Below are 14,215 nucleotides of genomic sequence, written 5' to 3'. Positions count from 1 at the left end.
TGCATAGGCACTCTACTCACAAAACCCTTGGAAGAAACACTACCTGCTCATGCAAGGTCATTATCATCCTCTTAACGTTTTGTCTGACTTGCTCATGGAGATGTAACTGTCCCTCTCTATATTCTTAAGATACTTAATAATACCTTCATTATAATAAGCACAATGTAAATGTCTGTCTCTGCAATTTCCCAGCCTGTAAGAAGGTCAGGGCTGGGTCTTTAAACTATATCTCCAGCAATCATAATAATGTCACAATTAATGGTTGCCCTGCCTTGGAGTTAGCATATTTATGTATTATCGACTGCTCATAATCCTGCAAGGTAAATACAGTACAGACGAATTAAGCTCAAAGAGGTCAGCTGGAAGATGCTGAGTAGATGTTCAATAAACGATGGGTCCCACAAGTTGGGTCCACAATTCGGACCCTAAAGACAATGATATAGTGAGGCTCTATAAGAATATAAATCACAGAGATTATTGCAATAAGGGTGAAACGTGGACTGAGTTTTTAAAACAGCATCCTCACTAAAGAAAAAATTGTTCCCATTGAGGAATGGCAGCTTATGAAGCTTCTAAAAGTACACGTTCAGGCACAATGGCACACCTCTGAAGAAGAAATTGGAAGGCAAAGACCTTAGTGACCTCCAATCCCTCCTCCTCACGAACCTGGCCTTGCCAGGTCGCTCCCACATCCGCCGGACATGTGTGGAAAAGAGGGCGCAACCTCGCGTGCGCACACACCGGGGAACCTAGCCATCTGCGGGTCCCTCCCGCACGACTACTCCCCGCCCCCGCAACCACCACCCGGCGCGGCGCCTCAGCCACTCGCCGGAGAGGCCCAGAGGTGGGCGCTTGGGTACCTAGCTCCGCCACGGTAGCCGCGCAACCAGACAGTAGGAACTTGCTCGCTCGGGGCCATCTCTGGGCGAGCGGCAAAAGCCTCTCTTCATCCTCTGGGACCGACATTCAGCAGCAGGACAGGACGACAATGCAACCCTTCTGGCCGGCGCCTCGCGCCGCGGCTGGCCTGCCACCCTGCCAGGGCGGCCCCTCTTCAACCGACGAATGGCGCGGCGGACACCATGTCCTTCCCTCGGCTCGGCCAGGCGGGCCTGCGAACCCGCAGCCTTCCTAGTAGCCTCACGCTTGAGGGGGCCTGCGGACTGAGGGCAGAAAAACAACGCGAGCCCACGAGAATTCTGGGAAATGTAGTCCTTCGTGCTCCGCGCCTCTCGGATCGCGTTCTCTGATTGGCTGCGAGCGAGGCGCCCCCAGAGCCACCGCTCTCAGCCTTCATGGCAACAGCGCGAGCCCTTTCCACCTTCGCCTCTCCTCACTCTCCCACTACCTCCAGCCCCAGCATTCCGTTCCGGTGGGCCAAGACTTGAAAGAGAATTGGCGGTGGGAGGGAGCGATGCTGCAAAAGTCACCTAAAAATTGGGGCAGATAAAGGAGACTGCAATTAGAAGGCCGAGGAAGCTACGAAAGTTGCCGCAGAAAGGTTGAGAGGTCCGGTGATTGCTCCCTATTCCAGTGGGAAGGAACAAGTGCTACGGCAGCAGGACTTTCCTTCTCTGATTCTCCAAGACGCTGGACAAAAACATGGAACTAATATTCCCAACAGTGATTATAATCCTAGGTTGCGTTGCTCTTTTGTTATTACTTCAGTGGAAGAACTTGCGTGAGCCCCCGTGCATAAGGGGCTGGATTCCTTGGATTGGAGCTGGATTTGAGTTTGGGAAAGCCCCTCTAGAATTTATAGAGAAAGCAAGAATCAAGGTATGTGGCCTTAGCTTGTGGGGTTTCCGAAGAAGGTAATGTTTCCTTTATTTTCTTTCATCGGATCTTGAGTGTAATGTTAGAACACAGGGAACATACTTGCTGCCTCAACTAAACGATCTTGTCCTTGCAAACTTGGTCTTTACAAATTTAGCTGGCACTGTAATTTCAGCTGGTGTTGTTTAATGGTGTTGAAATCCATTTTCACTGCACACTAAGGAGATTAATAGTCGTAGTAGATGTTTTTGTCCTTAAAGTATTTTTAAAATATAATATATCTTGCAAAAATAGTATATAGGATACTGCCAAATTTTTTCCTTTATTGCAACCAATGCTTCAATGAACATTCTTGTGTGTATGTGTATGTACTGTGTGGTTGTGCTTTTTGCACTTATCTAATTGTTTCCTCAGAATAAATTCCGAAAAGTGGAAGTGTCCAGAGAACACGAACATTTAAATTGTTTATATTATTGTGTTACCCTTGCAAAAGGACTTCACAATAAACACTTTTTCTTTTGAATGTAGCAGATTGCCTAGCTCCTCATATCTTGGTAAATGAACACATGAAAAAATGTTTAACATCATTTACAATTAGGGATGGTCGAATAAAAACCACAAATAAAAGTCACTACACACTTATCAAAATGGCTAAGTAAAAAATAGCGACAGTACCCAAATGCTAGTTAAGGATACAGAGAAACCAAATCATTCACATATTGCTAATGGAAATGTGAAATGTAAAATGATAAAATTGTTGATGGAAATAGTGGTTCATATGACCCAGCAATTATACTTTTGGGCACTTACACTAGACAAATGAAAACTTATGTTCACATAAAAACCCACACATGAATGTTTACAGAAACTTTATGTGTAATAGCCTGAAACAAAAGAATACCAATGTTCTTCAACAGTGTTTAAACAGGCTATGGTTCACCCCCACCATGAAATACTACTCAGAATATAAAGGAATGAACTGTTCATACATACGACAGCCTGAATGGATCTCAAGTGAATAATGTCATGAGAAAAAAAGCCAACCCCAAAGGTTTGCATACTATATGATTCTATTTATACAACATTCTTGAAATTCAATATCATAGTAATTGAAGAAATTAGTAGTTGACGAGGGTTAAGGAAGAGGTGGGGGTGAGAATGAAATGGTTGTGACTATCAAAGGGAAATATGTGGTATCTTTGTGGTAATGGAAATGTTCTGTATCTTTACTGTATCAGTGTCAATAAATTATGATGATGAACTATAGCTTTGCAAGGTGTTAACACTAGGGGGAACAGAGTAATGGGTACATGGGATCTCTCTGCATTAGTTCTTAGAATTGCATGTTAGTCTACAATTATATCAAAATAAAAAGCTTAAGGAAAAAATACAAGCACCACTTCTACAACATATTGCATATGCTTGCCTTTACATCATAACACTCAGTGCTAACATTGCACAAAAAATGAGAACAAAAGGAAAGCAAATAAAACAAAAAACCCATTGTTAAAGAATTTATAGCACTTCACACGGTCATTCGCACTGTGCAGTCATCTTGCAATAAATTACTTTAAATACCACTTGTCAGCAGTTATCTCAATCATTCAGTATGTTTGAACTTGGCTGTTGTACACTGTGGCCTGAGTGCCTATATGTGTTACAAAAGGACACTTTCCTCATGGAAAGTTAAGAATTCTCATTTGGGCAAAACTTTAACAAACAATGAAAATTACTCATCTTTTTCTATGTATTGACAAGCAATTGTAGAGAAGGAATATTGGAAAGCACTTTAAATGTCTGGATCACTAGTGAAAGAAAGTGAGACTTCACTATTTGGTGGCCCAATGATTATTGAGCCCACAGTTGCCTGATAGTGCCCAAATGTGTGTCATGGGAATGATCTTGTGCCATTTCATGGCAGGCCTAGAAATTATTGTAATAGTGAATTAGCGATGAGCATAAATGATATTTAGAGGTAATTATAATGGCTGTAATGGGATATAAAAATACAGGTCATCATTCTAAGAATGTATATCTTGGATGTGGTATGGTAAAGTCACTGTGGCCACAGAGGAAATGAAAATGAAGCATGGAAGGAAGAAGTTTAGTAAACTCATAGGTCTGAGGGGGTCACTGCATGCCATGCAAGGCCACAGAAGAAAGTGCCAGTGTCAGTCAGGAATCAGAAGATAGGAAAAAGCCTAGGTCAGAACCCTTATTGGAGTTTCCTCAAGAAAGGCAAGAGAGGGCAAAGTAAACAATTTAGGATTGGCTAGTTTGAATAATTCCTGAGGGCTTTGGGCCATATGGATGGTCTCTCATTGCCTGATACATGGCCCTGGGATGATTTAGGGCCACAGAAATATTGGCTTGGTATTTGAGAATTAGATAAGGAGGTAGTTGGGGGTAAATTGGTTGTTTTGCCTATGAACGGTATGCTCTTGGCTAGTTGAGCCCTTTGCTGTCTTTAATAATTGGCTAGCCCTGGTAGTGAGGCAGTCAATGCCAAAGCATCAACAAAAATGAAAATATAGCTAATATATAGTTGGCTCTGTGATGAATGGATGCCAATTGACACAGAATCTAAGAAAATATAGTTGATTCGAATAATGGGTTATTTCGATGATTCATGGATGCAAATGTGGTGAATTGTCTATATTCATAATAGAATAAAATGCTAAATTACAATTAGAGGTCAGTGAAAATGATGATATATTTTTACCCCAACGAAGTCATGGACTCCCTGAAATCAAGCCCCTTACTAGACTATGTTTATAGGCAACTAAGAGTGATTTAACAGACAGGGCAAAACTGATGATGTAGGAGAAAGAGGCATAAATGTAGAACAAAGAGAAGGTAAGAGAGTGTGGAATCTGTAACACAAGTAAAGGAGTGTTGGCATTGCACAGGACAGGACCCTCCACCTGTTAACCAGAGAGTTAGCATGGAGAATGGGTATAAATGTGTGTACCTTGCAAGATTTGGTGGTGAGAAGTTGAGAGTGCTCTTACTTGATTGCTTCCATTTTCCCAGTGAGCTATAAACCAGAAACACTATCTCACAGTGGAGAGGGTTAGGCAAGTTATACAGGTGAAATAGTCATTTTGGAAAATGAGAAGGTAAGCCCATTAGAGAACTTTTTAGGATTGCAAGACATTGTTGAGTGACCACTGATTTATGGTAAAAGCAGTCAGCAATTTTGTATCTTTTTCTTGAACAAAGTTGAGCTATAGGTTGCTTGTAATCTACTAAATCTTGAAAAAACAATGTTCAAATATCACAGTTTGACATAATTTCTAATTATTATTCATATTACGAGAAAAGAGGATACAAGTAAATAATAACACAATCAAAAGGAAGGTTAAGTATTAGGCCAGAATAAATGAGGATTTACATAATTTATAGTTGGCTAAATCAGTCAAAATTTAAAATTAATTACTATGGATAATGATAATGTTTTTCTTACTTATGACTTCAGCATTGAGATTCTTGAGAAACACTGCCTTAAACATAACCCATGGCCCTGTAACTTATCAGAATTGCTTAATTATATGACCTGTATTTATGTGTTTTTTTCAGTATGGACCGATATTTACAGTCTTTGCTATGGGAACCCGAATGACCTTTGTTACTGAAGAAGAGGGAATTAATGTGTTTCTAAAATCCAAAGAAGTAAATTTTGAACTGGCAGTGCAAAATCCCATCTATCGTACAGGTAAAGAATATTTTCAGATAGTTCATTTGAAATACAACATTAGAATCCAAGACTAGTTTTAAGTAACAATTATATTCTCACTCTTTTATCAAAAATGGTAAGTCCCCATTATTTTATTCTTTAGGAGTAGACGAAGAAAAGAGTATATGAGTTCAGTCACTGAAAAACAAAATATTGGCAGCCTAATACATTTAGACCTTAATTAGACATGTAAGAGATGAGGTTACCTCACTGAAGTTTTCTGTGGGAAATATTTGGAACCTGTATTGTTACAGCTCCCAAGATGCCACTAACTGTTCTGCTACTGTGTATACAATGTTCTACAGGCTGTAGCTCTTGGCTTGATCACATGTTGCTACTCTGCTCCCTGAAAGTAGAATTCTACTGCTTAGTAAGCCCTTTACGATTGACATTTCCTGACATATTCCATAGGGCTATCAAGGTAAGTGAGTGCCCTTTCGCCAATTCTCTTTCCTCAGAGGCTGTCAGATTATACTGGTCAGCATGCTTCCAGTGTGACTATCTGCTTCTATTTCTTCCCAGGCCACAAATATGCGTGCTGAGGCCATTTGTCCTTGTAAGAATACAGAGCTGCTTCCTTTTGAGCCTGTTTTTTTTCTGTTTTCACAATATCTGTGCTTGCTTCTACTGTCTGTGGCTTTTTTCTCTTTGCTTCCCTTTGCTGCTTCTCTTTGCTGCTTTCTTAGGTTTCTTTTCATATAGACTCATGCATTTTTTTGACATTAAGACAAAAAACATTTCAAAAGCTGTAAGTGATCAATAGCATGATTATTTTTTCTTCTTGCTTGCATGAAAATCACAACATGTGGGTTAAATTTTTCACTATTTAGTACTTCTTGATATTTGGACTGTGGAATTCCAGGTCAAAGAATGTAAATATTTTGAAGCCTCTTGATCTGTAAGGCTACATATCCCTTCAGAAAAGTATACCAACTTACTCACCTGTCAGGTGTGTGGAATTTATCAGTGTTTATACTTGTCCTTCCCCTGGGGATTTTTATGTTTAAATATTTCTATTTCACAACAACAAAAAAATATGTTAATATTTACTATTGAAACAGCTTCTCGTTCTTCTCATATAGTCCCCTGATACAGAGAGGATAAATGCTCCAGAGTATCTAAAAATTATTAATGAACCTACATAAAATGTAACCTATAGATAAAAAGATGATGAAATAGAAAATTTTAAAATTATTTTTTGAAATCACTTTGAAGAAATTAAACAGGATTAAAGAAGAATGTAAAGGAAGAATGAGTAGAAAATACTTATACTTTCACTACCCCAACACAACCAGGAGTGTGTATTGCGAAAGGGAAGAATCATGAATACTAATATAAAAAAAATAGTGGGGTCGATGCTATGAGGAAATGCCTCCTGGTGGAAGTAATAGCCAAGAAGATGCTTGAAGAAGAAGTAGAAATTAGCAGGAGACATTTAGGGCTTGTAAGTGTGCGTGTATGGGGTGGGGTAAGATTAGTCAAGCAGAGAATGTTCTGAGCAGATAGAACAGCTCATAAAAATACTGGGAAATATAGAAGTATCTGTTTTCAACATACCTGAAATATACATTTAGAGGTTGGGAGAGCTGGAAATATCATTAGAGAGATTGGAACTTGGTAGAAAGCCTTGTAAACTTTGTTAAGAATAGGAAGCCAATGAAAGGTTTTAAATATGGAAATAAGATCACTAGATTTGTGTTTCCCAGAGGCCTTATAGATCATCCTTTAAATTACCCTACAGACTTTTACTATCTCACAGCATACGTTGAATATTCATCTAGTTTTATTCACAGAAGGTTATTTTATATATCTGATGAACTTTAGCTGTATTCCCTACTAACCAAAAAGTAGTAGAAAAGTATGTTGCTTCATTCTTTGCTTCAAAGAATCATCGCTTCTTTTGAAAATGGTTTTCTCTGTTTATAGCATCAATCCCAAAGAATATCTTTTTTGCACTACATGAGAAACTTTATATTGTGATGAAAGGGAAACTAGGGACTTTCAACCTATGTCAATTCGCTGGACAACTAACCGAAGAATTACATGAACAACTGGAGAATTTAGGCACTCATGGGACAATAGACCTGAACAACCTAGTAAGGTAAATAGATACATTACTATTATTTCATCTTGCTCTTTTGGAATAAAAAATGTTGAAGCCTATACATTGGATTTCAAAAATTATATGTTCGGTTAATGAAGTCTACCTAACTAGGTAATTGAGAGAGTATGTTAATATTTTAAATTCTAATTAATGGTCAAGTTTCAGTTTAGCTCTATAATTTTATGGTGAACAAATAAACCAATACATTTTAATACATTTACAGCCATTTTTTCCTAGTCATTCATACAATTGTGAATATATATAGATGTACATCTTAGAATTGTCATGCATCCATCAGAATTTTGATAAGACATTCAGTGCCATTTGTGATTATTCCAAGTGGACATTGAGAGAACAAGGGAGAGGATAAAATCAACAAGTAGATGACAAGCATCCAGGAGATATTTGTGAGACACGAAAGGTTGGCTGAGACAAAATCAGTGTGGCCCTCAGCGCAGAGTCCTCCTAGAGGGGAGGTACTGAGATGAGAGACAGATGAGATAGGAAAGGGTGGCAGAGGGAGCCAGGTAGCACATGTAAGCCATGTTATGAAGGTTCCTGGCAAAGGTAAGGCCTGGGCTTGGGAGCCATGAGAAAAATTCCTCACATGCATAAGGAGATGTGGGAAATTGAAGTTACCTTAGGCACTTTTCCATCTCAGTGGGATACTGGGGTGCTGAAGGCAGGATTTGACAGTTTAGATTCATAAAACAGAACAACATTTAATATTTCGTTAGCGATCCAAAAAGAGAAAAAAGAACAAAGACAAACAATCAGCCAAACTCTTAGCTTGCCCAGAATCTACAACAAAGCAGAAAATTCTCAGATATTTTTGAAATTTGGGGGAAAGAAGATCCTAAAAATTTTCTGGAGAGAAAGGGATGGCAAATAAAAATGAAATAACAGTATTCAGTGTTACTAATCTAGGGTATATTAACAATCATTGATTTTTTTTTAACAGTAATCATTTTATTCACTTATAGTAAAACTTGATAAATACTATAATTTCAGTTACCCCTTAGTCATTTTGAGAATAGGCAAATATTGAAACCTCTTAAGAGTGACTTCTCCCAAAAGATTTTATCATGTGCTGTTATCTACCCCTTAAAAATAGCTATTAAATAATGCTTTCTCTTGTATCCTGATTTTATATTCTTCTTTGAGCATTTGGTCTGACTTTTATGTGGATCTCTCTTTGTAGGCATCTCCTTTATCCAGTCAGTGTGAATATGCTCTTTAAAAAAGGTTTGTTTCCCACAAACAAGAAGAAAATCATGGAGTTCCATCAGTATTTTCGAGCTTATGATGAAGGTTTTGAGCATGGGTCCCAGGTGCCAGAATGTCTCCTAAGGTAGTTGTTTCCTGAATTAATTCATTGACCAAGCTCCTCTCAGCAATTCATACATCTCTCATTTCTCTATTCTAAGTAGATATAACAGCAGTTTAAGTAAAGAGAGAGAACTATTCCTTATGACCAGTTTGTTTTTGGTGTGTGTGTTAATTGAGGGAGGAACAGGAGAAGAGATATGCATGTTTTCCTTTTTGTAAAAAAAATTCGAGGAGCAAAAACGAGAGGGTGGAGGGGGGAGAAAATATAAATATGAGAATAAAATGAATTTATTTCGAGGCCTTTTATCCCATTTACATACTTGTCACATTCTTTGCTACGGTTTGATCTGTGTTAAATCAAGTGTGGCTAGTCTCAGAATCAGATGTCCTAATTCTCTCTGAGACAAAAGTGGGTGTGGTCAAATGCATTTCTCAAAGTTAGCTTAGATAATTGTTTACAAAATGGCTTGAATGCAGAGTAACTCATGATTTTTTGATTTCTTGGCCGTTGGTCTACATGGTTAATGGTCGAGAAGATTAAAAAGATAATAGCCAGTTTGGTTTACCTGGCTTAACCCAGCAGTGGGTCCCATGCTAGTTTTTCATCCTTCTGTAACTGACAACCAGCCAGAGTAAAAGTAGACCAAGAGATTGTGGGCCCTCTTTTCTTATTCAGTGCCAATCCTATAAGAATTCAAACATTCATCAGCAAAAGACACTAAAGTGTGTGTGACTGCCTTGCCCCCTCACCATTTTCCTGTGAACTAATAAGTGAAGGTAGAGGTCTTATGAAATTCTAGCTGAAAATGAAAAAGAAACTTGGAGTGTGCTGGCTGGAAAATTACTGCTTGGCTGTCGCCCATGGGAACATAGGCTATCGCCCATGGGAACATAGGTTATCACCTATGGAAACAACATTCTAACAATAAGCTTTCTGCTTCTGTACCTCCGCTTGCACAGCCTACCTGTGGGTTGACAGTAAATAGAAGAAAAATAGACTTTTGTGTTCAGACAGAATGAGGAATGGGATTTAGGGCTTAAAAACCCTATACCTCTACATTTCGGGGCTGCTTAATTTGGGGTCTGTGTACCCCTGGCAGACCCAGCTGGCTGAATGAAGAGTGTATTTCCTATAACTCACTGATTTCTGGTGGTCCGTGTGTCTTTCGGGGGCTGGCAGCTACAACAGGAGAAATGATTATAATTCCATAGACATTTCCTCTTTATAGTGTTACCTGTTATTCCAAAAGTACTTTCAAATTAATATATACACATATTTTTCTCTCCATTAGAAACTGGTCAAAATCCAAAAGATGGCTTCTAGCATTTTTTGAGAAAAACATTCCAGATATAAAAACATATAAATCTGAAAAAGATAATTCCATGGTAAGTATACCTTAGCTTTTTTTCTGATAAAATATATGACTCGAAGACAGTAATAAGCTGTAATTGTTAAAAATATATTTTTGTTAAAAAACCATGAGATTAATTAGATACCATTTTTGTGCCAAGCAATGGTATTAGACATACTTACATGCATTATTTTATTATTACATCATCACAACAGTGAGATAGGTATTAATCCTGTTCTCCATAAGAAATGCCTGAGGCCTCAAAACAAAGTTCTGAAGTTCTTTATTTATATATTGTACAATTGCCTATGTCAACAGTGACAGTTGGGAGTTATGGTCAATTAGGCAAGAATAAAGCACTACCTTTGCAGAAAAAAACAGACCGGCGAGAAACCAAGCACCACTCGGAGAGTTGGAGAACCCAGGTTTATTACGCCAGCAGTCCCAGAAGAGCTAGCGCTCTGAAGACCTGGGCCCCAAGCTCGAGGGTAACCTTACTTTTATAGGATGTATCCATGCAGTTACAGTTAGCATGGGCTGATTGGTTAATTTGTCCTCAGGTGGTTACAGAGGGAGGGAGTTGCTATGGGCTACAGGCAGTTACAGAGCATAAGATTTTCAGACAGGCAATATATCTGTTATCTAGTCAGAACAAGCAAAGGGGAGGGTGAGTCTTCAATTGATCTTGAGGTCACCCTGCCCTTCGGCTTATGTGGCAGGCATGTCTACAGAAGCAGAACAGAGAGCTGATTACAAAGTTAACCATTTGAGTGGAAAATTCCTCTTCACTGCAAAGTAGACTTCATTCTTGATGCCAATAGTTTCTCTCTTCACATGCAAGGAGGTACTATGGTATAATTTAAAAAGCTAGGCACTAGGAGTCAGAGTCTTAAGTGTCCTATGTATGTGGTTCTTTAAGGGGTGGTCCCCAGACTGACTGTTTTGGCATCCCCTGGAAACCATACAGTCAGAAACTCTGGGGCGGAGCCAAGCAACCTGTGGTTTAATAAGCCTTCCAGATGGTTCCAATACTTGCTAATGAATGGTTCTCAGCCCTGGCTGCTCATTAAAATCTCTGGGAGTTTTTGAAAACGATCTGATTCTCCAGACTCACACTCAGAGACTGGAGTTCATTTGGTCTGGACTGCCTGGCCTCAAATCCAGTCATCAGTAGTATAATCTTGGGCCTGATACCTAATCTCTTGGCCTGTTTCGGTCACTTATCTCATAGGGTGGTGGGGATTAAATGAGTTAACGTTTGTAAAGCACTTAGAATTTAGTAAGGACCACTTGAAACTTTATCATTGTTATTATCATTTAAAAATATATCACTTCAGATCTTTTAGTATTTAAAGATGGAATCAAAAATTTGGTTTGTTTTTCATTACTATAGTGGGTGTTATCATAAACAACTTGGCTTAACACTGCAGAGGAAGATAGCCTGAGGGAAAAGAATGTGTTACTATTTAGGTATCTTTCTCCTAAATTAAGGGAATAAAAAGGGATACCAGAAGGCCCTTCATTAACAAACTATATTTTAGCTAATGATTCTATTTCACAAACTCAGACAGGCACGTATTTTCATTTGTATTATTTTCCAGGACTTAGGGATAAAGCCACATGTGTATAAAAGCTGCACTCGGATCTGTAAACCGTGGGCCTAAGATAAAGGTTTTTAATGCCCCAGCTAAAACTCCCTACCAGCAATACTTCTAGAATAGCATCTATTTTCTTACTCTGAAAAAATGAGGCATTTTTAATCACAGGTACTCTGACTCCCTATTTGAATAAAACACATTTTGAACTTTGCTGAAGCTGGATTAGTGTTTAAGACTTTGGGACAGAATCCAGTGTGAACATTCATGAGCAGTTTAACTTCATTTTTGTGCGTTTTGCTTTTGTTTCCCTCCAGCAGTGTTCACACTGAACTTATGTTTTTATACCCACATTTTTAAAAAATGTGTGCTGAAAAAAAGATTCTGTTGTCTTCTACTACATGGATTTCAGTGGTCTAGTTGAACGGAATACTGAAAGAAATTTTTAGTTTGGGGTTTTTTTTAAAAAAAATATTATACATATACTTTGTCACATAAATATCAAATATGATGATTTCTTTCATGTTATTTTATATATATTTATTAAAGTAGTATTTTCATTTACAGAATGGTATATCAAAAGAATGAAATACATCAATAGGGTTTTTCATGAGGTATAAACTGTGTCGTAACAGCTTACATTGTAAGTATGAATTAGAAACCAGCTTTAAATGAAATTTATATTTGAACTGTTTTCAGTTCTGCTAATCCATTATTACAAAAACAATAACGATAAGACATTGCTAACATTTATGGGATGCTTACTCCATGCCAGGGATAGTGTTACACATTTCACGAATTCATAAATCATTTATTTTTCATAACAACTTTCATACCCAGAAAAATGGGGATTATTAAAACCAGAAAGCTGGGATTAGAGTGGTTAATCACTTTTGAAACATTACATGCCTGAGTAAGTAACAGCAACAATCTCTTATCATTAATTTTCTTTGATAGTGATTTAATAATTGTTTTCTGTATTATAAGATCTGCAGCAAAACTACTACATTATGGTGCAATGCAATTCTCTTAATTTTTAATCCACAAGAGTTATGGATTATGTTTCTAATGGGGCAGCATAGTATAGTGGCCAAGAGTGTTGGCTCTGGAGCCAGTGCCAGTCTCACAGGGTTTGAATTCCAGCCCAACCATCTACAATACAAGCTGTATATCCCTGGCAAAGTTCCCTAACTTAATTGTGTTTCAGTTGTGGATTGAGTACTTGTAAAGTATGTAAAACAAGACTTGCCTTAGCAAGCAGTGACTAGACGTTAGCTACCAGTATTTCTATCGCCTAATCCTGATTTATTTAAGATTCAAAGTTCATGAGTAACTTGATGGAAATGTTATAGTGTCTGAATTTGTTCCTCATCATGGGGAATAGGCATAGGCCAATCTGGCGATACTTTTCTATGAAAATAATACCTTCATAGAATTCATGTGGTGACCTGAAAGCAACCATAGTAGGTAGCCTTGGGTGGGGCCATGATATGACCTGGCACCATTCAAGTCAAATGTGAGTTCTCTGCATGGCTGTAGAGAATTGTATTTATAATACACTGGCTTGGTAGTTTTCTCTCCCATTGTGTGTAGGCTGAGAATCTGCATGGTAGATAAGGGTAGAGTTTTCTACTGAATGCTCCAGAGATCTGTTTTTCTGCATTGCTTGCATTTTTCTAAGAGTAGAGCTTTATTAAAGGATAAAAAAAAAAAAGATAACATTTGTCAATGGTAATATGTACCAAGTTTTGTTTTAAGTAGCTCACCTCAAAACAATCCTATGAGGTTGGTACCAATTATGACCGTTTTATAGATGAGGAAACTGAGACACAGAGAGCTTAAAGTTCTCTGTTCTTAAGAAAACTGGTTACCTGGTTCTTAAATAACTTAGCCAGGTTCCAGTCCTACATGGAAGAATCTTGGAAGTCACCACTTCATCCTAACAAGTAAAAAGCTGAACAGACTGAAAAATCAACCACCATAGAAGAGAGAGGATACAGGGCGAACCACTACCCTCAAGACTGGAGAGACCAATAGGCAAATACATGATAAATATTTTATTGAGAATTTTTACATTTACGTTTATGAGAGATAGCCGTCTGTAGTTTTCTTTCAGTGTCGTTGGCTTTGGAATTAAGGTAATGCTGGCCTCATAGAATAGGTTTGGAAGTTCTCTATTTCCATCCTCTAAAAGAGATTTTAGAGAATTGGTATAATTTCTTTCTTAAATGTTTGGTAGAATTTACCAGTGAACCCATCTGGGCCTGGTACTTTCTGTTTGGTTAAGTTATTAATTATTGATTCAATTTCTTTAATAGATATG

At 38.1% G+C, this 14,215-nt stretch overlaps 2 protein-coding genes across 16 annotated transcripts in view; one reads left to right on the top strand and one right to left on the bottom strand.

Moving 5' to 3' along the window:
• The window catches only part of SLC25A27 (solute carrier family 25 member 27), a 29,561-nt gene extending 28,228 nt beyond the window's left edge, over positions 1-1,333 (bottom strand). For 7 of the 12 annotated variants that reach the window (XR_895609.2, XR_895610.2, XM_023527677.1 and 4 more), the window contains exon 1: positions 861-1,330. Coding sequence is in view for 9 of the 12 variants with exons in the window: in XM_023527677.1 (XP_023383445.1) it covers positions 861-966 (106 nt within the window). In the remaining 3 variants the exon portion in view is untranslated. Of the gene's footprint in view, positions 1-860 lie in introns of all 12 variants that reach the window. The other 5 variants (XR_002779113.1, XM_023527675.1, XM_011354776.2 and 2 more) reach the window with 2 other exon arrangements.
• A 34-nt stretch (positions 1,334-1,367) lies between these two features.
• LOC105288516 (24-hydroxycholesterol 7-alpha-hydroxylase) overlaps positions 1,368-14,215 on the top strand; it is a 67,870-nt gene continuing 55,022 nt past the window's right edge. For 3 of the 4 annotated variants that reach the window (XM_023527670.1, XM_023527671.1, XM_023527672.1), the window contains exons 1-5: positions 1,603-1,779; positions 5,356-5,491; positions 7,439-7,613; positions 8,818-8,967; positions 10,238-10,331. In XM_023527670.1, coding sequence (XP_023383438.1) covers positions 1,603-1,779; positions 5,356-5,491; positions 7,439-7,613; positions 8,818-8,967; positions 10,238-10,331 — 732 coding nt within the window. Of the gene's footprint in view, positions 1,780-5,355; positions 5,492-7,438; positions 7,614-8,817; positions 8,968-10,237; positions 10,332-14,215 lie in introns of all 4 variants that reach the window. The other variant, XM_011354783.2, reaches the window with a different exon arrangement.

This window comes from Pteropus vampyrus, unplaced genomic scaffold (genome assembly GCF_000151845.1).
Source record: "Pteropus vampyrus isolate Shadow unplaced genomic scaffold, Pvam_2.0 Scaffold18, whole genome shotgun sequence".
Classification (NCBI taxonomy): domain Eukaryota; kingdom Metazoa; phylum Chordata; class Mammalia; order Chiroptera; family Pteropodidae; genus Pteropus; species Pteropus vampyrus.
Note: the sequence above shows the minus strand (reverse complement) of the source record. Positions and strands in the feature narration are given on the sequence as shown.